Raw genomic sequence first — 25795 nt, 5'->3', positions numbered from 1 at the left:
TGATTCCTCTCTCTTTTCTTCACCATTTTTCCTAAACCAAATGATGACAAACAAATTGTTTTTTTTTTTTTTCCCCCACCAGAAACTATTGTTGCCATTGATCTTGGCTCAACCACCAGGAATTTGCCATCATTTGCCCATTCTTGACCAACCACCCACATCTGTCGTCACTCTTCCATTTTTCCCTTGCGAGCTTTAAATCTAACTGTCGCACGACTTTCCCTTATCCAATTAAGGTGTTTTGGTTCTTTTAGTTTTACGTGCCTTATCTTTCAGATTTCCCTTTTTGATCTTCAGTTTTTCTAAAAGGTATATGCATGCTTTTTGTTATTACAAAAACACCCTTCCGTGGCCCTTAGAATTTGTAGAAGCCTCTTGAAGAATCTTTTTGAGTGATTACATTTGTGCCCTTAATTGTACATGGCAAGTCATCTGTTCATAAAACCGCTATGATATAGTTTACCATTGGAGCTTTGATAATTGAATAGATATTTAGCCTATAGATCTATTTTGTACAGAAAATAAGCAAAGAATTTAATGTATATTTCAAAGTATAGTACTAACGATTAAATTTATGATTAGCTTATGGTATTATGGAGTTTGTTTAATTCCATTGTTTATTTTTTCAGATTTTTGATAAAATTATTATGTTATACCTTAAATAGAAAATCAATGAATATGTTATGAACTTTAAATAATATTACTATCTATTAATCTTAGTATAATAAAATATTTATTAGATTATTTCTATGGTATGATTTTAATTAATTAGAATACCATGAAGCGCTTTCTTAGAAAGTAACAAATTGTGTTTAGAGTTTCTTATAAGTTTAGAAACTTATACCTGGTATGAATTTAGTGTTTCATATATATAACAAAACTTGTATGATTCTGTCACTTCTCTTAATTTTGTATTATGTTTATTTAAATTTGTATAAATCTATGATGTGTTTCAATTTTGTATGGATTTCAATTCTTATTTTATTGTTCATTGTGGAGTGACAGATAGTCACTTTATCCACTTTAATTAATGATAACTCAACTTATATCAAATTAATCATTGATGAAAGTTAAGTCTTATTTGAATAATAAATTGATTTCATTTCATCTCATCTCATCTCATCTAATCATTATAATTTTTTTGAAGTTTTAAACAAAATATAATAAAAGATATCTTTTTATTTTTTAACCAGGTACAATGTGCAACAGGCATTAGCTTGCACGTAGCTCCTCACTAACTAGTGTTTGTGTGTGTGTATATATATACACACAGGAATTTGGTTGCTTGAAGCCTCCGAAGTCTGAACGTACGTAACCAAAGCTTTTGCAGCACAGGACAAAAACTGAAAGCGCCTTTATGCAGTAGTACTGGTGGCAATATTCACTAGTCTCGTAATTCCCATGACGCCCCGGTGTTGCATGCCACATATCAATCTTCAACGGTTTCTCTCTTTTTTCCATGCGAGATTATGATCTTTAATTCCTTTCTGTTGCAGCTCTCCGCTATATATCTATGGCCTCTCGATTTCTCATTCATTCCATGAACTGATCTCTCTGCCTCTCTCTCTCGCTATCTCTCAGCTCTAAACCTACATCGATCGCCATCTCTATCGATCATAAGAAAGAGTAGTGGTAGGGCTGAGAGAAACAGTGCAAGAAACAATGGCTGGAGATCTTATGCCTTTCTTGGCCAACGTTCTGCTGCAAGTTGGGTATGCAGGGATGAACATCATCTCAATGCTTGCCATGCAATCCGGCATGCACCCACTTGTACTCGTCTCCTACCGGCAAATTTTCGCCACCATGGCGATCGCTCCCCTTGCTTATTTCATGGAGTGGTAAAAACTCAAAAACTAGCGATCACCATATATATAACTTTGTTTCGGTTTTCTTGTGTGCATGGATTTGCTTCACTCAGATTTTGCATACCTATTTTTCTTTGGACTTTAATTTCTTCCATAATTAACCAACTCATGTTTCTGATTCTTGTATTTCTTGAAATGTGTACCTCAATTTTCATATATATATATATATACACACTACTTTCTTTGATCTTTTGTTTGATTCATGTTTTTAAATTTTTTTCATTTCTTTCAGTAGATCGATTGTCGTACATGAGGTTGACTGATCAGTTCCTTTCGTAGTGATTGAGGTTGAAAGTTCTCATCGTAAAGATAGTTCATTTTGTCGTTCTTCTTCCTTTTTCATTCAATTTGGCTAAGATTAATACATTTAATGAGCAGCAAATAACGTCTCGTTTACTCTAGAAGATTCAATACTATCTCATAATTTGTCTTCGGCTATTTTTTCCTAAAGCTTTTCAAATTGCGCGCATGTCTTTGATGATTGCGCGCGGCTCCGTTTTTAAATGACTATTTACAAAGCCCATCATTTAATTAGCCTTTTGTATTCTCTTATATTATAGCTATAACAAGGCCCCCTAGCTCTCACTTCTAGAATTCAGTTCACCATGCAGTAAAAGCTGGTTTGTTGAGACATGTAATACTTCCTCCCGGGTTCTCGCATGCATGCTCGGATTTGCTTTAGTCACATTTTGCTTGTTTGTTGCTTAATTAATTTGGAGACGTTGGAGGGATTTTGGACCTTTCCTCCGAAAAGCATGCATGCAGTTATTCTTTCTGATCATATCCCGACTTTCTTAAATCATGATTAATAATGGAACTCGAAAAAGTAACGTACGTACAAGATGTTTTTTTTTTCCTTTGTTAATTCAATTTGTCTACAGATTCACTATAGAGATGAAGTTGGAACTTTTCATTATAGGTTCTTGGTAGTAACGTCTCTGTATTGGGAATAAAAACCATGCATTTACTATTTGGGAGGAAAACGTGCTGAAAGTTCTGAAATTGCAATCAATATTTAGAAAGTTCCTTGAAGGATGTTGAACTTGATAATACTTGTTGGAAAATGTGTGAATGACCAAGAAGAATAAAAAGGGAAATTGTACCACGGCAGGATATATAGAGATCATGCATGCAGGCATGTTCGCCACGTACGTAGTTTTTTCTAGTCCTTGACACGACGAACGCAAGTTGTTTTTTATAGCTAACGGGCCTGCTCAGTGCTGACATGAGATGCCGAGCTACACGGCGGCTTCTCCTGCATGCATGTAGCCAGCACTCATGGTTGGCTAAGCTGCTTGCCTAGCAACCACATCAAGATTTAATGGGTCTGATGATCAGGCGCTGTCTCTACAAAATAGAAACTTATGCTTAATATATTATATGTTTCACACCTACTGCATGCTCGCTTAATTTCAAGCTCAACTCCTTCTCATTTCAGTTGATCCTGTTGATCATTAGGAATAATATTGGCTCTTAGTTTGCTCTTTTCTTCCCCAACGTAGGAATAATATATATGTTAATATATTGCTCAATTAATTATATATTCTTCTAATTTCTTGATCAGGAGGAAGAGACCCAAGATTACAATACCAATTTTGTTCCAGATATTTTTGTGTTCCTTAACAGGGTACGTACGTAAGTAAGTTTTTTATTAATTGATCTGCTTCTACACACACATATATATATATATATATATATATATCATATAATATAAGATTTTCTATTGTGCCCCATTGTCCCATCTGGACTCAAGCAATAGTAGTTTGATCAATCTTCTTATATATATGAACAGAAATCATTTTTATTAATTGTAAATGGATGATCTAACATGATTGAAGAGAAAGATGCACATGATGATCACGTAGGCTAGCTTATAATATCTAATATTATCCAAATATAATTTTTAAATAGTACTCCTGTAGACTGCATGATTAACATTTAGGTTTGTTTGGATAGTGAGATGAGATGAAATGATTTTAGATATTATTAGATTATTATTTTTTAATATTATTATTATTTTAAAACTTTAAAAAATGAAATTTTTTATTATATTTTACGTGAAAATTTAAAAATATTGAAATAATAAAATGATATGACTGTTTCTGTATTTAAACAAATTCTTAACGTAATTTGTTTGTCACGTTCGGTAAGTAGTCCGTCCTCATGATTAGATTAAAATTAACGCATGCAGGGCGACAGGCAACCAACTTTTATACTTTGAAGGGTTAAAATACTCGAGCCCAACAATCGGGTGCGCATTAACGAATACACTTCCAGCATTCACTTTCATTCTTGCTGTACTTTTCGGGTACTACCTTCTACTTCTTATCACTATTACATAGTACTCATGATCGTGAGCAATAATATTTCTGTACGAAGTAAAAGTTTCAAGTTGATCATGATATGTTTGGCAGGCAAGAATATGTGGGAATCATGACAAAGCCAGGCCAAGCTAAGGTAATGGGGACGATTCTATGCGTAGGAGGGGCTCTTTTACTGTCATTCTACCATGGACACACCATAAATATAGTCGAATCCAGCATTCACTGGACTTATGCAGAGAATATGGAAACCAAGAGTTCTGGTTCCAGTACTAGCCAGGGGAACTTCATCTTGGGACCCTTTTTCCTAATCTCTAGTTCCCTCTGTTGGGCAATGTGGTTCATTCTCCAAGTGAGTAGTACTCATCAGTCTCAGCTCCATTCCTTTAACTGCTCTGATGATCACAGGTCTAAAGCTTTCACCAAATTAATCTTTATCCACAATTTTTCAGATCTTGGGTGTGTGTGTGTGTGTGTGTGTATACATATATATATATATATATATATATATATATATATCACGTATACGGTTGGTTCTAGTTTAAGTACTGCAAGTTTCTGTTTTAATTCATTAAGTTGTACTAATTGTTGTATGTAATTTCGACGATCTGCAGGCAAGAATGAGCGAGAGGTTTCCAGCTCCTTTCACAAACACCACACTGATGTGTTTCATGGCCAGCATTGAGTGTGGGAGCATTGCATTAATCTCCAAACACGACATTTCTGCATGGTCATTGAGCGATCCAGTCCGGCTTATTGCTTCTCTTTACACAGTATGCAATATGGTTCCCTCAACTTAATTTGTCATGAATAACAGTACTAATCTGTTAGACGATTAGGTTTTTCTTTTCGATCTTTCCCTTAATTTGTTAGACGAGTTTTCTTAGATATACCTCTGGCTAATTAATTAGCTTTGCCAAGTTTGATTCGTTGCAGCCCCTATTATACAATCCCCGCCGTTCAATTCACAAAATTTGGCCATTTTTATATAATTTGGATTAACTGTGTTTAAGACAAATATAAATGATTAAAATCTACATTTTCATATCATCTTAAGTTTTTCCTATATATCATAATATTCCATTATTGATGATGGAGAGTTTTAAATGTATAAAATAAATAATAAAATTTATCTGATATTCCTATCAGCTTAAATTTTTGAGACAAGTGGTGGTCGCCATGTCTATCAGAATTTTTGTATTATATTTCGGAAAAGTTTTCTGATTGAGTTGATCATGAAGTACAAGGTATTGATTTAAAAACCTTAAATTTATCTGTGAATGTGAATTGGAGATATATATAAGTTTTTAACTTTTTAAGGTATTGATTTGAGAACCATATATATATATATATAATGCTGATTTCAGGGAATTGTGTGTTCTGCAATAGCATTTGCACTCAGTTCATGGGCTATACAGATGAAAGGTCCTCTCTACGTCTCGGTGTTCAGCCCCTTGTTGCTTGTCGTCGTTGCCATTTCTAGTTGGGCTCTGCTTCGTGAGCAATTATATGTCGGAACGTAAGTACTGCATGATCTACAATTCCCTCGATCTCAGACATTTATTCTTTTGAATTCACTTTGATATAGATAGTGAGATGAGATGAGATAAAATTATTTTAGTTGAGTTGAATAAAATATTGTTAGAATATTATTTTTTAATATTATTATTGTTTTGAGATTTGAATTAAAAAGTTGAATTGTTTATTATATTTTGTATGAAAATTTGAAAAAGTTATAATGATGAGATGAGGTGAGATGAGTTGATAGTGTTTCTGTATCCAAATGCGCGGGACCTTAATTTCTGCACATTATGTGGAAATCTCTTTGGACAAACCGAATTCAAGAACACTGTCCCGATCTGTTTGTTGCCTGCAAGTTCAATGTTGTAGACTAGTCTAAAAAGTTTACAAGAACATGATTAATAAATATTGTAGGGCTCATTTCACATGATGTCTATCTCTTTTACATTTTGATCGAGGCCTTCGAATTGTAGTAGAACTATATATAGGAATACATATTTTCCTCGTGCCACATGCCCATGTATTTAATTATAACAAAGGTGAATCACTACTGATCAAACAACTTTCTGGTACTAAATTTATGTGGTAAATTAATTCAGAGCTCTAGGGTCTCTTCTCATTGTGATGGGGCTGTATGCTGTTCTATGGGGGAAGAATAGGGAGATGATCAGACCGAGTGTCATTGAAGATCAGACAGCAGCATCAAGAAAGCTAGGTCAAGAGATATTGATGGAGAATGATCATGATCATCATGACTTGGAGCTGCAGTACTCGAATGGAAAATCAAATGGCCATCATCATCATCATGATGTTACAGCGCCTAGAGATCAAGAGAAACAAGGAGACAAAACGTAATCCAATTCAATATTATTTACATGCAGAATATTATATGTTCCCTCCCATCTTGAAGTTTAAATTACAATCAGTTCCAATAAATTAATTAAATATGTCCACTTTTCACTGTCTATATAAATATATGGGGTTTGCTATGCATCTGCCTACACCCGGCACACACTTCACATATTTTTTTTATTTTTACACTCAATGCATTGAGTGTGTGCCGGTGTAGGCAGATGCAAAAATTTTTCCTAAATATATATATATATATATATATAATTTCCACTCATACATAATATTCCTCGCATAATTTTTTTCCCTACAAATACTAGCTTAAGAGTCTCTTTAGAGTTAGGTTAATTAGGAGTCTTCAAAAAATCTTAAATAACCTTAAAAATTAAAAACTTTAGTTATAAAATTAGATTGTTTGATTGTTATATATATTAAATTACTTTTTAATCTCAAATAAATTAAAAAATACGTATTAAGATAAAATCTGAAAAACATCATTTTGATACAATTGATCATCAAAAAGTTTATTGAATATCGAATACAATTCAGAAAAGTTATATGAACTGCAATAAATATATAATATTAGGTTGAGATTTAAAGAAAAATAGAAATTAATCCTAGCAGTGGCAATTTTGGTAGTGACGTTGGACAGCTAATTCAAAAACTGACCAAACAGTACTACATCATACCGAAATAAATATTAGACAGTTAACATTGCAAATCACTATTGATTTCAAAAGTTTAAATTGATAAAAAAAAAGTAAATTTTATTATTTATATTATATTTTTAACGCTTCGTCTCACGTATTGGCCAGACTCTACCTTAAGAATATAATACCAATAATTAAATCTACTTATAATTTCCATTAAGGTCTCATTTGGATAGTGAAATTGTTTCATCTCATTTCATCTCATCGTTACAATTTTTTCAAATTCTCACACAAAATATACAACTTTTTCAAATTCTCACACAAAATATAATAAATAATTCTAACTTTTTCAAATCTCAAAATAATAATAATATTATTAAAAAATAATATTTTATTTAACTTTCAACTTTCATTTCAACTCATATCATCTTAATTCACTATCTAAATGGCATCTAACTTAAAGTTTTGGGATAAATTGTGATTTTATATGGTATCAGAGCAAATGTCATGAATTCGAAACCTGAGTCCCTAACTCTACACTACCATATTTAATTAAATATTTTATGTATTGGACTCACTCATTAAGGAAAAGTTTGGCTCATAGGTGAGAGATAATGTTAAAAATAAAATACAAATAATAAAACCTATATATTCCCATCAACTTAAGCTTTTTGGACAAGTGATAATTTCCCAATACTAAACATAAGTCGAATAAATTCTGAAATATTTATGTTTCTAATTACAATAGATTTCAAGGGTTCCCCTCTCGATATGCATATTTTCAGGAAAAAAAATATAATCTTACAACTCTACATAAAATAGAGGATATTTTTGTAATATTAAAATTTATTTTTAATGGAATGACATGATTTCATTAATTGTTTGAAAATGAGTTGTAAAAGAGTTGTAGATATATCATTATTCATTTTTCAAGCCATGTCGTTGACAAACATATAAAAAAAAACAAAAAAACAAAAAAACAAAAAAGAACATAAAGATTATACTCTTATATTTTGTTATAACAAGATGGTTTGTTTGGACACTTAAATATTTCAAAATATATGTGAATAATAATGAAATGATTTGTGAGTAATACTGAAATGATTTGAGTTAAATATCTTATTGGGTTTTAAGAAATGAATGAGAAAATGTTGAATAAAAATATTTTTAAGTTAAAAAATTGTTTGAATATAGTTTTTTAATATAATTTTTATTTTGAAGTTTGAGAGATTTGTATTGTTTTTTGTATTTTGTTTGAAAAACTTGTAATGATTGGATAATAAATAGATTAAAAAGTAAAAAATAAAAAATATTTTATATTTTATATTTTAGTGATGTTTGAAAAGAAAATATTTAATAATATTTGTATTATCTAAGAATACCTTGTCACGGAAAGAAGACCTAAAACTTAAAAAGGAAGCCAAATATATTTGACTAGTTTAAAAAGTGTTGAGAGCAATAATGATCAAAAGCTTGTTGGTCTCGTTTGTAAAAATGTGTTTAAAAAGTCCACATACTTCTTTGAAGAAATTGATCATCTTCTAAAAATTATATTTAATTATTTATATTTATTTTAACATTTTTCTATAGTAATGATCCATCTTCTTTTCAATTAGTCGGCCCAATAATTTATTATGTCTTAACATATATAACCTTAAAATTATAATCAGAAATCATTTTTTTAATTTTTTAATTTTCATCCGATTAATAATTTAGATTTTTGAAAAATAACTTTTTGGATTTTCAAATTTTAACGGACAGAAAAAGATAGAGAAGAGAGAGAGAAAGATTGAGACCCAAAATTTCAACATCAGTTCCAATACCTTCTCCATACCAAACCCTAGAAACGTTTATAGACGACGTCTAAATTACTGTTATATCCAACCCCTATATAAAACCTTCACAGCCACTGTCCTTCCCTTGATTCATTTCCCCATCTCTGTGTCTCTCTCCCACAAGGCAGCTTCTCCCAAATCTGCCCAACTTGGCTTCCTGTATTAGCCATGTGAGCATCTCTCGCTTTTTAGATTTGGATATGGATAGATTAGATATGGATTTACATTTTTGTTTGAGTCCATATTCATTTGGTTTATGAATCTTGATTGTCGTTCTAGATTTGAACATTTTATAGAGTTTTTTAAATTTCATATTATAGCTTTGGTGCAGTTTATGCAAACCTAGTTGGATGTGTGCTTTGTGCAAAACGTTTATGTCTTGGTTTTGAAGTTATCGCAGATCACTTGCATGTAGGACTCGTTCATATATGATTTATAAGATTGGATGTGTTTTACATACTCACTTTTTGATTATCTCAAAAAATGTGAAAAGCACAATTGGTATTAAGGGTCATTTATTCACAAAAATCAGTTATCTTTGGTTTAAATAACAAGATCTGGTTTTTCATATATCTACGTATGTTTGCAATAATTGCGTAGATATGATTTATGGTATATTGCGTTCATGTATATAATGTAAATCTCTTCTTAGTGTTGTGGATTTAATATCATTTCTGAGATAAACCGAGTTGTTTTAGATCTTCGGTTAGTTCACCGCAAGTTTATTCTAAATAAACCAATAAATTTCAAGCACAAGATTAAAAACCAATACCCATTATCCATAGGTCTTCTTGAAAACCTATGTGAATGCATTAATCGGTCTGATGTGAAAACCAACTTATGTGTTGATTTTGATCCTATTTAATAAACATGGTTCTTAATATTATGTGTGCTCTTATGCATAATGCGATTTGTATAGCGTTCATGATTTGGTTTGACTCGGGACTTTTGAATGCAAGTGAGATAAAAGATGGGGCTGTCTTTCACCAAGCTTTTCAGCCGTCGTTTTGCCAAGAAGGAGATGTGAATTCTTATGGTGGGTCTTGATGCTGTTGGTAAGACCATCATTCTGTACAAACTCAAGTTGGGAGAGGTTGTGACCACCATTCCCACCATTGGTATGATTTTGGTTTTTTATGTTTTTTTTATAAACATTGTTAAAATATGTAGACGAATTATTAGTTTATAGTTATAGATGATTGGATCTTACCAACTTGTCTGTTCATTGGATTGTGGTAAGTGATACTTCATTTGCCTTTTTCACTCAGGCTTCAATGTGGAGACAGTGGAATATAAGAACATTAGCTTCACTGTTTGGGATGTTGGTAGCCAGGACAAGGTTTGTGATCTTACTACATAAGTTCTTTGACAACCAAATACACGAGATTAGGAATAGAACCATTTAGTGATGACATGTTATGGGACCTTTCAATTCCATATAGTGACTAGTGAATGCATATATCAGGTGCCTCTTTGTTAATAGAGCCTCCAACCCTGGTTCAGTGTGTACAGAATAAATTTTCCATGCTAACAAGTGCATATTTGTTTGAGTTTTATCCTGGGTATAGATGTAGTTATTTATTAGTATAAGAAACATATCCAATGTACGAGTTTGAAGTATAAATGTATATATAAGTTTGTTTGTTCATGTATTACACGAGTACATGCACTTGACATCTTCTAGTTAATGTTATGATCTTGCACTGCTGACGGTCTTGTGCTGATTAGTTGTTTCCCGATTAGCACACAACAAATCATGAGCTACATCTACTGGTCGTGTTCTATTTTAGTTTTTCCTTAATGTGTGAGGAAAATATATTTAATATCTGGCAAATATTTTATGTGTATGCAAGAATGTGTTCAGGGTTGAGTTATGTTGTAGTTACAATTGTTGATGATTAATGTGCTTATGCACTTATAAAAAAAAAATTAATATGTTTATGTATGGCCTTGTGTTGATTAGATGCTAACCAATTAGCACACAATCCAAACATAAGCTACATTAATTTGAACCACCTTGTTTTTCAATTTTTCCTTTGGCTATAAGAGGAAAGGCTATCCATGCTATGGCAGACATAAATGAGTAGTGATGTATATATTATGAATATTTGTATTTGAATGAAGTGTGTATGGTTATAATTATTTATGATTTAGGTGCTTATTGACGATCTTGTGCTTATTAGTTGTTCTTCCATCAGCACATAACATAATCATAAGCTACAATTACTTGTGCAACTTGTTTTTATAGTTTTTTCCTTGGCTAATGGGGAAAAAAAAAAACTATCCATATTGTTGCATATATAATAAACATGGGCATATGTATGTGTTTATACATGCTTAAATACATACGTTTATTTCTTGTGAATGTTTTTTTCTTATTTGACATTTCTTGATGAGTATGGGAGAATGCAATGCTTTTTGGGCTATCCATTTCTAATTAATGATTCCTCTAGCCGTTAGTTTGATTCCCATAAAATTGACTATCTGGGAAAGCCAGTTCATTCTGACTTATTGGAGGGGTCTATCCTATGAATTTGATTTGTGATTTATTACTTCCAAGATAGATCTTGTTTGGATGGTAACACACCAAGTTGTTAACTTCATGTAAAGCTTTATTATATGATATTCATACAATCCCTTTTGTGGTATCTGAGTCTTGTGTGGTGTACATACAGATTCGACCTTTGTGGAGACATTATTTCCAAAATACTTAGGGCTTATTTTTGGGGTTGATAGCAATGATCGTGACCGTGTGGTTGAGGCTCAGGATGAGTTGCACCGGATGTTGAATGAGGTAGGCATGTTCATTTATATGATAAACAAGACCGTAAATAGTGCGTTGTTGAGTATAAGTTGCAGATTTTGTTATAAACTATGTCCAAGGTTTTATTTATTTATTTTTATTTTTATTTTTAATTTGTAGGATGAATTGAGGGATGTTGTGCTGTTTGTTTTTGCAAACAAGCAAGATCTTCCAAATGCAATGAATGCTGTGGAGATGACTGATAAGCTTGGTCTTCACTCCCTCCGACAACGCCACTGGTATATTGATGCCCTGCTCTCTCCCGCTCTATCTCACGCACACAGACACTGTTAGGATATTCACTCTGCTAATTGGTCATGGTTGTCGGTGCTATTGCAGGTATATCTAGAGCACATGTGCCACTTCAGGGGAAGGGCCCTACGAGGGACTTGATTGGCTTTCCAACAATATTGCTAACAAGGTTAGGTTCTAATCCAGTTTAATTCTGCATTTATTATTATATTATGCATTTGTTAGTAATTGTTCTTTTCTTGTTTCTATGTTCTTGCAGACTTAAGAGATCCGTTAGTAACTTTTTGAGCAGCAATCTCTAGTCAAAGGGGATGTTGCCCTTGTTATTTGGTTTCATGCGTTACTGTCTTGAAATGTATCTGTTTGTTTAGATCTTTGTTATTATATGATAGGAATTGGCATTTGACATTGTAGATTCTAAATAATTCACAGTTTTATACATGGTCCTTTTTGTTATGGGCTCCCCCTTTAATGGATATGGTTGAAAGGCAAATTCCTCCCCACTTTATGTTAAAAGGCTAATTCCTACATTTGGCTAATTATATGAATATTGAGGTTGTATTGGCGTATGTCTTTTAGTAGGGATGCCTTGGTTTCTAGGGCTTGGATTGTGGTGCAGTTGATCTCATATTTCAGTACACATACATTGAAGTGCTTTAAATGTTGGTTTAGCAAAAATGTCTGGTCTTTATAGTGAAAAGAAGTAGTTGCCAAATGTGGGGACAACAATTTTATACAACGCAATCAACAATTGGTTGTCCAAAGCGTTGTCATGTCATCCAGCTCCACCATTTAGACCAATCATAATTGTGTGATTCAATGGCTCTTATGTGCTATCAAGTTCCTAACTTCCTTGCACTTCAACGTGCGAGCGAGGCTGATATTCACAATCATTTTAATTCAACTCAAATTAGTCCAACTATGGATTGTAAAAAGAGAAAAACAGATGGTTGTAACCTGACATTAGCCATTATGTCAAGAAACATGAGACTGGCCAATATGCATGATCCACATGGAATGCATTGTGACAGATGGTTGTGACCTCTTAGATTTGTTTGTTGATACTTGAGTTTAGTACTTTATCATTTATGACCGATATGAAATGCGTTTCAACAAATGGTTTTGCTATGAGTACTGCTACATGTACTTACAGATTTACTTAAATTTTTTATTTACAAAACTCATTTTGTTAATTTTTCGCTCCATTTATAACCAGGATCAGATAACCATCTGAATTTGATGGCTCGTACTGTTGAAAGATTACGAATTATTTGATTTTAATTGAATCGGTCAAAAACAGTAAATTGCAATGTGATATTTGGTAAATTAGTAGGATTGACCACCTAATATGATGGGAGCCTAAGCACTGCATATGGCCTAGTTGATTCCTGAAACTACTTTTTACTAGCAATGTATCAACTTTGGGAAATTCCCTTATGTTGAATTGATCTATAACCTCATAACACTATTTGAGCTGAAGAGGAAGTTCTCTTCACCAGCAATGGTGGAATGCAGTCATCCTGTTGCCCACCCATTATTGATTGCATGAACAGCAGCACGGGCTGGATCACCAGTCACATGACTTCCTTCAATTTGTTTGTCAAATTCTGGAAGACCGCATGCCTTTCTCTCTTTCCTTCTCCTTCTCTCCTCGTCTCTTTCTTTCCTCAGCCAACTTTCAACTGTTCTCTGCAAATCCAATCCCAGTAAGGCTTTACACACACACACACACACACTCTCTCTCTCTCTCTCTTTCTCTCAATTCAATATTTGATAAGAAATACATACTCAATATCTATGAGCAAGAAACTACTTTGGAATTGAAAAACTTACCATTAATCACAATCTGCTCATGCCCTTAACTTCTTCCATGGGCATTGCTATTTGCAACTTTCAATGAGCCACGTAAACCTGAATACGAAATAATTTTGACCTTGAATGGAAGTAAAAACTGAACTAAAATTAGAGAAAAAAGGTTTTAAAAAAAATAAAAGAAAGGTAGACATACAACATGCGATGGCCAGTCCTCTAGACCATCAAATATATGAGTTGCATAGATGATTGTGGCAACTCGCTGTTCACACTCCTTCCTTAAGAACCTCAAAAGGTCAGCTCTCGCTAGTACATCAAGGTCAACTGTTATTTCATCAAGAAGAAGAATCTAGATAACCACAGAGGCAAAATACGATACATCTAGGGACATGAAAATAAAAGAAACACTTGAAATGCATTATCTTATAAATTATGGAAATACCTTAAATGGCTTGAGAAGACCCACACAAATCTGCACTCTCATTCTTTGACCATCAGATACTTTGTGCATCCTCCATAATAGATCGACATCGAGTACTTACATTACCAAGGAAACAAGTTTTATAATGAAAATCCTAACATTGGTGCAGCAACATATTGTTGACTCGGACTCCGATTGTATTTCCGCACTTTTCCCAGAACATTAGCTACTGTGTGGATCCCCTGAACATTAACTCCGATACTTGGAAGTCTTCATACAAATGAATCAAGAATGCTCAATGCCTAGAAATAATTGATCAATCAAACTTAAGTAGCATATGCCAATCACACCAAGCAAAACTTCTATCTATAAGATAAATGCCTAGGTTACAAGTATTGACTTTTACAACTTATTCAATTACACAAGGAACCTCCCAATCCAATAACAGAAGGAGCCTCAAACACGTAAATCCAACACCGAAACATGTCCCACCTTGATGGCTATTGTTCACTTCTTTGTAACTTGCTGCTTGTATAATTGATAAATTTGAATATTTGGGGCAACTAAAATTTAATCCTACTAATGAGTTAGACTTCAATACTTCATTTTGAATAATACTGAACATATGGATAATATCAGTTTAAGCTCACATTCATGAAGATTTCATAAAGAATACAGTGCATCATACCTTTATTAACTTAGCTCTTCTTTCAGGATCAATACCCGCAATTCCATGGATCATTTTTTATTTCTGTAGAAACATTCATTTGTATTGAAACCTCAAATCCTGCAAAAGCAACATCTCATCTCCACTGCAAAAATAATAGTTCCCGAAAAAAAACTTTAACCTCGTTAGAATTACCAAAGCCATTGAATGTTATTACAAGGTGTTCTCCAAACATACTCGAGTAAATGTAACATAAAATTTCTGAATGCTATTGGGCATGCAAATTCAAGTTTTAACGAATTGTATAGGAACAAGTTTGTGAAAGGAAAAATGAAATTTGGGAAAACATCATATTTCAATTTTTTTTTTAAAAACATCATATTTCATTTTTTTTTTATAATATCATTTGATTTTTTTTTTCTGCATGTTTAATTAAATTTTGGAATGTCAAATATACAAATTTACCAAAACAAGGGTGATATGGATGAGTTTGATCCCAACTGGATTTATGAATAGCCTACATACCATCCAGTTGAAATTTTTATGCCAAATTCTTTAATTAAATAACCAATCAAATAGTTTTGGTATACTAACCAATTATTCCATTTTTTTTTTCTTCAATGTCAAATTCAAAAGACTAAGAATATCTAACCAAAACTTGCATCTCAATTGGACATAAAAACAGCATAATCAGATCAATAAAAGAAATAAAAATAATAGCAGCATATATTTTAGGGACTATAACTCATTAATTCTTTTAAGACAAAAAAAAAAACACAAACACATACAGAAACCTCCCAACCAAGATAGCTAAGATCACCAGAAGATGTCAATGTGGTGTCATGAAAAGTCGATCTTCCAAGTATGCGAACCATATGGGGTTCCACCATGTGCTTTCCAGCCAATATCTTCATAATTGTAGTTTTTCCTACAAAAACAACCAATCAACGAGCACAAACCCACCATCAGAATTCTATTTTTAACTGTTCCATGTAGATTTTTTTTTTTGATAAGTCAACTGTTCCATGTAGATTACTAAGCAAATGCAACAAAAGAAACAAAACAATAAAAGATCTGAGGAATTTATTCTCTTTTCTTTTACTCCTTCCGATCAACAACCAAAACGAGGCTAAAAAGAATTTGGTTTTTGCCATGTTATAATGCAATCATTAACATATCAATATTGGGGTTCAATTCAGGCTCATATCAATCTCTAAGAATACCTAGTACAAACTAACTACGGAAAACATTAACCTTAAAAGTTACTTTCATTTAAAATGCCTATTTTAGGTCTAACTACGTTTACTTTTCCTTCAACTTCATAGTAACCAGACAGAACTAAGGATTGAACATGATATAATAGTTGGTTTAATGTTTCCCCAATTTATTGTAAAGAAAGCCAATGACAAACAGATGAAGAAATACATCAATCTTCGACTCAAACTTTTCCTCAAAATTTCAAATTGATCGGGAACCAAACATAGAATATTAAAGAAAACAGAGTACCAAACAACATTCCGAAGCTAGAAATAAAAGAGTTGAAACGAACCAGCTCCATTGGATTCGACAAGAAGGCAACAATCACCAGCATCAAGGGTGAGATAGAAGTCGTCAATCAGAGGAGTGGACCCCGACAGAGGATGGCCGTCGATTCCTGGGTACGTGAACTTTAGCCTGTTGATCTCTATCCTTCGCCCTGGATTTTCTTTCACACCCATGGCCTCATGGTAAAACTCGATGGCAATAGAAATACTTTAACTATAAAAAAAAATTGTATAAAAATAATATCATAAATTGATATGAATTAATATAATTTATCAGATTATAAAATTATTTTATTGTAAAGTAAATCTAACGAATCATATGAAACTACATTAATTTATGAGATTATTTTTATATAATATCTTTGTAGCTGTAGCAGCTCTCTAAATAATAATGTTATTCATCTCTTTTTTATTATTTATTATAATATAAGCAAATTTCATTTATAAAGGAAAACTGAGTTCAAACAAAGACATTACGTACCAATATCCAATATCACTTGAAAATGAATAACATCGAGGCATCAATACCACCATTGAACTATGTTATCCATAAACCTAACATGTTTGGCAAGTAAATGAGCTGATTCAATACTTTATCATCATTCTTAATTTTGTCACCATCAATTACATTTGTTGAAATAAGACATTTTAAATGAATGTTCGTTGAGTGATTGATATATAAAACCACTCATAACACGCCACATAAGTAGTATGATTGAGAATAACAACATCAACGATAAAATTATCAACTCTAAATATTACATGTGAGACTCAAGTTTTATCAGTTGAATCACATATAAGTTAATTCTAATCTCAATCAGCTGATTAAATTGATAGATCCTTTAATTTTGATCTACTAATTCCGTAACACATTCGAGTCAAATTAACAAAGTTTGTTGAAACATTTTTTTTTTTTTAATAGAAGCTTTGAAATTAGATGTACCAAACATTAAAGTTTAGTGCCTCGTATCTAAAGGATCAATATATCATATCTAATTTAAAATTAAAAAAAAAATTTAATGAGATGTGTTTCAGCTATAAATAAATTTTATAAAATAAATTTATAAATTGAAATAATTTCTTGTTATATTTATTAAGCAATAAAATTAACTTTATAATATATTGTACCACACTAAACAATGTAATTTTATTTTTATAAAATTATTTTCCGTTAAAATTTTAATGTATACCTACCTATTATATTTTGTCGTTTTGTTATATACAGTTATTTTTATATATTTTTTATTAATTCTATTAATATGATTAGTTAAAATAATTATTTTATATTAAAAAAATAATTCAATCAATCACGACACAAATGTAAAAGTAAATTAAATTTAGTAGTTTGTGGCTGATGAAGGCCGGGTCGGATCTACCATCGTCAACTGCAGGGTCTCACCAAACAGTTCACCGATCTAGGCTTCTTTCTTTTTCATAATTTCTGGTTTCTTCAATCTGTTCTTTGTTTTCAGATTCCGGAAAAGCCATTTGGAAATGGCAGCAATTTACAGCCTCTACATTATCAACAAGTCTGGTGGCTTGATCTTTTACAAGGTAAATCCCTTCTGTTTCTCTCTCACAAGCTAGACTTGGAGGCAGTTTCTATTAGTTTCCCCAGAAAATTTTTCTTTTTTATTTTAAAATAGAAAGTAAGATTTACAGAAAGCTGTTTGAACGAGGCTTTTTTATTTTACGTTTGGTTGCGGAGGATATGTGGGAAAACCAAATAAACTACATCCAATTTTGGGACCGAGAAGACTAGCCTTTCAGTTGCATAAGTTTGGACTGGAACTCTTAGATGAATTAATATATGATTTTTTACTCAGAAAGACTGGACTTTCTGTGGGATCATTGATGATTTGCAGATCATAGGATTGTTTGTCTAGTGAACGAGCGGTAAATTATTTCCTTTCCTGGATTTCCATGGAAACCTGTTTTTATATGTAAAATCAATGGAAACTTCCATATCAGGCATTGCGTATGTCAAACCAAAATTTTATTGTCGCCCTTTATGTGGGGAATAAGGATTTTGGATCGGTGCCTTTTTTTTTTTTTTTACCTCGAAGTATTTTAATGTTTCATATAAAAAAGAAATAAAAGAGATTTCGTTTATTGGGAATGCGGCTTATTTGACAAAATTTGTGTGCACATACTTGCGTCCATTAGGATTATGGATCTGCTGGACGGATGGACACAAATGATAGCTTACGAGTGGCAAGTTTATGGCACTCGATGCATGCAATTTCTCAGCAATTATCGCCAGTTGCTGGTTGTTCAGGGATTGAGCTTCTTGAAGCGGATACATTTGATCTCCATTGTTTCCAATCACTCACTGGTAAATTCTGATTAATGACGGATCAAACAAGTGCAATTCTTAAGGTTTTTTTATAATGGGCATTAATGATATGGAAGTAAATATTGCACACAATAAGCTAGAGGTAGTTACTGGTACTCCATGTATTATTAATGTAATATGCCTCATCCAATCACCAACTCGTGCATTTTAATGTTAAGGTTTTGTTACTATTACAATTTCATCTCAGGCTTTGCTACTTTTAAGGTTGTAATCTAGTGAATGTCAAGATATGAAAATATTCAACAATATGCATTCAAGAAGCTGAGGGTGTTTGTCGTAGTGTTAAACTCACATATCTAATAAGCCTCATATGGATGTGGACTGGTACTTTTTGTACATCTTTAGTTACACAATTATGTCAAGTATTTTTTTTCTATGGTTTAACTAACTGAAACTCAATTATATGAAGAAATCTTGATGATGGGACATTTTAAAATCCAATGGTACCTATTGTTGCAAGTGGACATCTCAAATGTTTATGAAGACTAAGGATGGTTGTTTGGCAAGTGGCTCCCATCCCGTAATTAAAACTGGAGGATGTCATGTGTTTAAAAAATCACCAACAGGTAAGAATATGGCACATAAAAAAAGGTAAATTTTGGAGGAGTTATTGTTAGTAGTTTTCTTGAAAAGAGCCAAGGAGATGGTTTATTTTCTAAGCGCCAAGGATAGGGGTTTTGTGGAGTTGCTGAGTCACGAATCAGTGAAAGGTTCTTGCCTCACTGCAGTTGGAACTCCTTGCTTGAAGTGGTGTGTGGTGCTGTGCTGATGGTTGCATGGCCTGTATATGTGGAGTAGAGGATGAATAGAGTGGTTTTGGCCCCGTTTGTTTGGTTGTTAAACTCATCTGAATTCAACTCAATTCAATCTAATTTTAAGCTAAGTCTAACATCCAAATACCCAACTCTTAAATTACTAAACTCATATCAACTCAAAACCTCTTTACACGCAGAACCCACAACCTTTTTCAATTCAACACTTCTTTACACGTGGGACCCACAACCTTTTTCAACTTTCCATAAATACATCTAAACTCATCTTAACATCCAAATACATTTAAACTCATCTTAGGTAGATCCCACAAAACTCACTTTACAATCTTAACTCACTACTATTCATAAAGAACTCAACTCAGTTTAACATCCAAACGTAACGTTAGTTGAAGGAATTGAAGGTGACATCAGCAGTGAATGAGTTGGAAGACAGGTTGGAGAGTGTGACCAACTTGGAGAAGCAAGGGGATAATAACCTTGTAAACAAGGAAACAGGTGGGAAATGAGAGAGAGGGTTTTGGCTATTAGAGATGCTGCTGTTAGATTTTCTTTTTTATGGGATTTTCTTAAATCCATGCATTTCTTGGTACAAATTACAAGCCCAGCCATCTTCCTCACCTTCTGGTTAACCGCCCTTTATGCCTCTGAGCTTCTTGGGGTGCATTTAATGGTTGTAGAGCTTGCAGTGATGGTTCCTGGCACTTTGGTCAAATGGATCACAGTTGTGGTTTTCCTGGCTTCTTTGGGAAGCCTAGACATGTCTTTGGTAGTGGAAGCTATGATTACTGGAGGAGATTGTCTGTTTTATGGTCAAGATTTTGTTGAAGGGAATTTTGTGGCTGCTGTTTGTGCAGTTTTGAGTTGCTTTGCATTTGTAAGGAGTAGTGTGGGTGATTTATTGAATTTGTAAGATGCGCTTGTTTGATTGTGATGGGTGGTTGGTGCTGTGGGGACTTTGAGAGATGGGAGTTTCTAAATTCAGAACATGTGGGTGGACGGGATTTGGTAAAGTTTCGCTTGGTTTTTATTTTTGTGGAAACCTCTTTCATCCCAATTTTGCTTGGCTTCAGGATGTGGCTGAAACAGTGGAACTGCTCGGTTCTGTAAGCCCACTGCTATTTCTTTAATCCAAATTTGATCGCCAGGAAACCTGTCTGCAATAAGTCTTCCAAATATGTCTCTGTCATTATCTGGTGGTGGATTTCTTACCACCCACAACAGAACCTTTGGCCAACGTTCTCTAATCCCCCTGCCATTTTTTTTTTTTTATAAGTTCCCCCTGCCATTTCTTCTAACTGTTTTGCAGAAAACACACCCATACTTCCAAGGCGCAGAAATACAAAGCTTTGACTTGCTGTTTTATGCGGTAGATTTCACCCATAGGGTCACTTTTCACACATGGTACCGCATCGTTTAAAATGGGAGGGTCCCCAATGAGAGGAAGCCGCTCCCAGTTGCTTCTTTGTTAATCTCCACATAAGAGTTCTTAGGATATTTCAGAACAAGGGAAATTTGGGTGCAGTTGTTAATTCGTTGAAGATTTATCACTTGTTTCTACGTTGGGGTGTTCTGCTTGTGTTTACCCGGGGCATCTATATCTGCTATATGGATTTCACAATACTGCCATTGTTGTTGAAATGCTCTTCGAGCATAGGAGCATGCTTTAGGTGTCATGACAGTCTAATTTGCCCTTTAGGAGTAATATTCATCTAGAGTTTATTTTTAGCCACTATTTGATGTTATTTTCTGGAAAGTGTTGACTAAAAGAGTAATTTACTTCTTGCCAGGCACAAAGTTCTTTGTGGTCTGTGAGCCTGATACACAGCACATGGAAGGTCTCCTGAAAGCCATCTATGAGTTATACACGGATTATGTCTTGAAGAATCCCTTCTATGAGATGGAGATGCCTATAAGGTGTGAGCTTTTTGATATAAACCTAACACAGGCAGTACAGAAGGATCGGGTTGCCTTGTTGGGCCGATAATCTCCTTTGGGACTTGTATCTGACCTACTTGTTATTTGATCTGATTGAGTCTAATGTTCATTATCAATTTATCAGAGCAATCTTATTTTCTAGTTGATATGATAAGATAGCTCATTTTTTGTTAAGAGTACAAGCTGATGTTAATTTCTGGATGATTAAGCATGTGAGGAATGGTGTACTCAGCGATGGAGAGAGTGTTTCTTCTGGATGGATTGTTTGGAAATCATCTTGTCAAAATTGTTAAGAACTTGTATTACTCGTATACTCTATCTGAGCAATCTTATGGGCTGTGCTTTGTTATTGGATTTCACATTACTGCCATTGGGTTGAGCAAGATAACAATGTAATGAAATAACAAGCTGGTAATATCAATTATCAAGTTTTCTCACGGAAGAAGTCCAATGTCCATTACAGTGCGCAGAAGAAAATGTCCAGAATCTTGTATTCCAACTATAAAGCATACTGAAAGTAAACAATGAAAATATGCTCAAATCTTTTGAAATAAAATTCTAATGATCCGCCTCGTTTGTTTTCACAGATAAGATGAGGTGAGTTGAGATTAAAGTTAAAAGTTGAATAAAATATTATTATAATATATTTTTTTAATATTATTTTTGTTTTGAGATTTGAAAAAGTTGAATTGTTTATTTTATTTTATGTAGAAATTTAAAAAAATTGTAATGATTAGATGAGCTGAGATGACAAACGAAAGTTACAACTTTTTCTTCTTTTTTGTCTAAACAGAAAATCAGGCTAAAGACGATGCAGGATACTTTGATCATTCTTGGTGTTTAAAAGGATTATCAATATTTTAAAGCACTCTTGAGATCTCTGCTTCAGCCATTTTTAGGATTTTAGTTAGTTGACTAAGAAGCACTTCTAGAACTTGATTGTGTTGAAAAATACAAAAGTAGACTAAGGTTAGTTGATTTGGATTATGTCATGTGATGCTGAGGCCATGGGAATGATTCAAATTAGGATATGAAGGTCTCTTAAGTTTCTCCAAATTACTGGTTGAAGCTGTACATTTTTTCTCGGTTATGGAGCTAATTCAAAGCTATATATCACCATCAGATCTACTAGTCATTGTGTTAAATCTGATGTAAATGTTTATGAATTGGATAAGTTCGGTTGCCAAGCAGAACACCTACATGGACTCTGCTTAAAGTCAAACATTCAAAAACAAATATCCAACCCCGTCGATTCGGTGACGTAGATGAGAAACAAAATGATCCATAGCAAATGAAGAACATTATACATCGCAAGTGGCAACATGACATATACATCGCAAGTTGGTTCAGGTTTTCAGGTTCAACCTCCCTAACAATATATCCTTGAAACTCTCTGGCAGTGCTCCTTTGGTATGTTGGGTGTTGATGCATTTTTTTCACGGGATCGGTGCTTAACTACACCGTTGAATGACCCACAATGATAGTTTGGGCGTTGATATGGTGCTCGGATGCTTATCCATGAAATAAATAATAAATAAAAGGAGATACAAAGATTTAATTAGTTCAACATAAAAGCTTAAGTTCACGAGTCATTTGGAGGCAAAATTCACTATCTTCTATGATTTTATAGTATTTCATGATCTTTCATTGATCTCCATATAGTAGAAGAAATAGGATTTTTGAGATCTTGAAGAAGATATCGTCCTTGTAGAATTCTGGAGAGGGAGAGCTAACAATTTGGCTTGATTTGTAAAGGTTTCTCCTTTTATAGAGATTCATTTCCTTCTTTAGAATAGTTGAGTCCTATTTATTTATGTCATTTTGTGTATTTGAGTCAACCTCTTTTAACTTTATCCCTTCATTTATTCTTGATAATGAGCTTCCAATAGGCTCGACTTAGTTCATTTTTTTTTATCAAACATTGAGTAAAACTTGAGAATCCAAGCAAACTACACCTTTTACAAAATCCCCATTTCCAGCCAAAAATGTAACATATACACGACTTGGTTAAACCTGTTGTGGCGTTGTCTTTTTTCTTTACCAAAGGTCTATAGAATAATTAGTGATTTAGGAAAACCCAAGTCAATGAATCTTCCAACAGTTCAAGATCTCATTCAAAAAGGAGAGAGAGAGAGAGAGAGAGAGAGAGAGAAATTTTTGTATTCTTCATAAACTTGAATCTGAGGCAAACCCAAATTGAACAAAAAAAAAAAAAAACAGGACCCAAGGTAAAAAAAAGGTATACGAAGGTCTTCATCTTTAAAATTATCGAAGACCAAAACAAAGCATATAACTAAAATCCAACACTGTACTTAGTATTCCTATTGACATCTATTTTCAATATAGATCCAACAAGCACTAAGCGGCAGATGGGGCAGGAATGTAGGGAATAACGCCAGCCTCCGAAAGTGCCGCCAAAAATGCCTGCAGATTCTTCTGCTCAGCCCCTGCTTCAACCTCTCCAGAAGCCACACTGTTCTTGTAGTCCAATGACTCGTCGTTGTATACGTCCCACCATTTCTTAACCAGCATCTTAATATCTTCCCTGTCCATGTTCTGTTCCTCTCCGGTGTACCTCCATGGCTTCGATCCCTAAAAGCCAGTCACAGTTTTACACTAATGAGTACGATGATAAAAAGAAAAAGCAGGAGTATTTCCAAAATTGATCTGAGCTCGTTGTAATGAACAAATTAAGTGAATACTCACAGCAGCACAGTAGTGAACAACTTTGACTTTGTCAAGTTGGATGTTCTCTGGGTGGCGCCACATCAGGGCAAGAACAAGGTTGTAAATTGGAGGGATTGGCTTGTAAACATCCCTGAAGTACATGTTCAAAAAGTCCTGCAAGAATCATAAACACCCATGTCAGATTTAGATTAAAACAAAGCAACAACTGTGATGAATCTTGGAAACAAAAGATGATTAACATAAAACCATGCAAACTTCAAAATTACCTGCTCAGCAAAAGGAGTAGGAGGGGTAATTTTGAGTTTCTTGAGGAGGTCATGGTATGTTGACAAGTTGGGCTCATAAACAAACATGCCAGCATTGAAGTAGAGGGCAGGCTTGGGGCCTAACTTGGCAGGCCACTTGAACCTGTCAGGGCACTGCTGGCAATAGCCAACCTTGTACTGGGGACTGTGGCTCCAAGTTTTCTCACAAAAACAATCCATCACAGCATAGAAGTTGTTGTCTGGAAGATCAAAGAGGTGATCTATGTTTTCAAAAACTTGGATGTCTCCATCTAGGTAGATCATCTTGCTGTACTCCACAAACTGCAATTTCCATCACAAAAACTTCAAAATCAGAGATATTCATAAGCAGTAAATCGTGAAAAAAACGACAAACTTGTCTATTAATTTTAAAAGGAATCAAATCTTTTGTTTTCTAGGAGAAAAAGAACTGACGTTTTCCAATAAAAGTCGGTCAACTATAATAAAAGCAAAAGAATCTAGGCCATATCTCCAACTTAACAGGGTCGTCTTCAAACAAAATTACCCAAATTTCCATTTACACGTGTCAGGACCCCACAAGAAAAAAAAGAAGTGACAAGAGCAAAAAATACGTGTAAGACATGCAGACACGTGTGATAACTGTATATACCTCCCAGATACGAAGCTTCGAGTAATTGATCACGTAGTAGGCCATGGCAAACTGGGTCTGATTCTCCGGCGGGTAAACCGGCTCAATCTCCTTCACTATGCAGCCCTGAGACACCAGAATCTCCCGGTGCTCCCCTGGCACGTCCGGCAAGATAGCCACCACCAGTGGGTACTTGCTCTTCACCTTTCTCAGTCCCTTGGCCAGGCCAACCACACCTTTCACGTAGTCCCCGTTGCCAGCCAAGAACGTAACATACGCCCTGCTAGGCATGCTACCGGCCTTGGCTAGGCCGGTGGGATTGGCATCAGCGGCGGTGGTGATATCATGAGGAGCCATTGGAAATTAATGGGGTTTGGAGAAAGACTTGAGAAGTGTTTAGAGTAGAAGAAAAATATATAGTAAAGGGTGTTGATGTTTGAGGTACGAGGAAACTGATAGCTAGGATTGAATGTTTTGTTGTTGAGATCAGAGAGAAGGGTTTTGAGCGTTGTTTGGTTTGGAGGAAACAGAAAAGAAAAAGGAAAGGAAAGTGGTTGTTGAAAGGAAGTGTTTGTTTGAGAAGAAATGCTTTGTACTCGAAAGTTGGAT

At 33.9% G+C, this 25795-nt stretch overlaps 4 protein-coding genes, 1 long non-coding RNA gene and 1 pseudogene across 5 annotated transcripts; 3 read left to right on the top strand and 3 right to left on the bottom strand.

Annotated features, from left to right (window-relative positions):
* Window positions 1–1582: 1582 nt before the first annotated feature.
* Window positions 1583–6563, top strand: LOC108987848 (WAT1-related protein At1g09380). The gene is made up of 7 exons (XM_035682952.1): window positions 1583–1838; window positions 3430–3504; window positions 4057–4173; window positions 4280–4538; window positions 4801–4959; window positions 5554–5705; window positions 6307–6563. The coding sequence occupies exons 1-7, from the start codon at window positions 1663–1665 to the stop codon at window positions 6560–6562; spliced, it is 1194 nt and encodes a 397-aa protein (XP_035538845.1). The 5' UTR covers window positions 1583–1662; the 3' UTR covers window position 6563.
* A 3448-nt stretch (window positions 6564–10011) lies between these two features.
* LOC108987860 lies at window positions 10012–12200 on the top strand (annotated as a pseudogene).
* Window positions 12201–13383: 1183 nt separating this feature from the next.
* Window positions 13384–15320, bottom strand: LOC108987894. Its single transcript, XR_004802786.1, has 5 exons — window positions 15018–15320; window positions 14351–14631; window positions 14105–14232; window positions 13930–14007; window positions 13384–13785 (listed from the first exon to the last, which is right to left on the bottom strand). It is a non-coding gene; the product is annotated as an uncharacterized LOC108987894 (long non-coding RNA).
* A 121-nt stretch (window positions 15321–15441) lies between these two features.
* Window positions 15442–16714, bottom strand: LOC108987893 (ABC transporter I family member 20-like). Its single transcript, XM_018960948.2, has 2 exons — window positions 16546–16714; window positions 15442–15924 (listed from the first exon to the last, which is right to left on the bottom strand). The coding sequence occupies exons 1-2, from the start codon at window positions 16712–16714 to the stop codon at window positions 15728–15730; spliced, it is 366 nt and encodes a 121-aa protein (XP_018816493.1). The 3' UTR covers window positions 15442–15727.
* A 1164-nt stretch (window positions 16715–17878) lies between these two features.
* On the top strand, window positions 17879–21963 carry LOC108987892 (trafficking protein particle complex subunit 4-like). Its single transcript, XM_018960947.2, has 3 exons — window positions 17879–18094; window positions 18707–18875; window positions 21457–21963. Exons 1-3 carry the CDS (start codon window positions 18035–18037, stop codon window positions 21651–21653), a joined length of 426 nt encoding a protein of 141 aa, XP_018816492.1. The 5' UTR covers window positions 17879–18034; the 3' UTR covers window positions 21654–21963.
* A 1787-nt stretch (window positions 21964–23750) lies between these two features.
* Window positions 23751–25795, bottom strand: LOC108987891 (galactinol synthase 2-like). The gene is made up of 4 exons (XM_018960946.2): window positions 25208–25795; window positions 24559–24879; window positions 24311–24445; window positions 23751–24196 (listed from the first exon to the last, which is right to left on the bottom strand). The coding sequence occupies exons 1-4, from the start codon at window positions 25541–25543 to the stop codon at window positions 23963–23965; spliced, it is 1026 nt and encodes a 341-aa protein (XP_018816491.1). The 5' UTR covers window positions 25544–25795; the 3' UTR covers window positions 23751–23962.

The sequence above is a fragment of the Juglans regia genome, chromosome 11 (assembly GCF_001411555.2).
Source record: "Juglans regia cultivar Chandler chromosome 11, Walnut 2.0, whole genome shotgun sequence".
NCBI classification, from domain to species: domain Eukaryota; kingdom Viridiplantae; phylum Streptophyta; class Magnoliopsida; order Fagales; family Juglandaceae; genus Juglans; species Juglans regia.
This window is presented reverse-complemented; position numbering and strand designations above follow the sequence as displayed.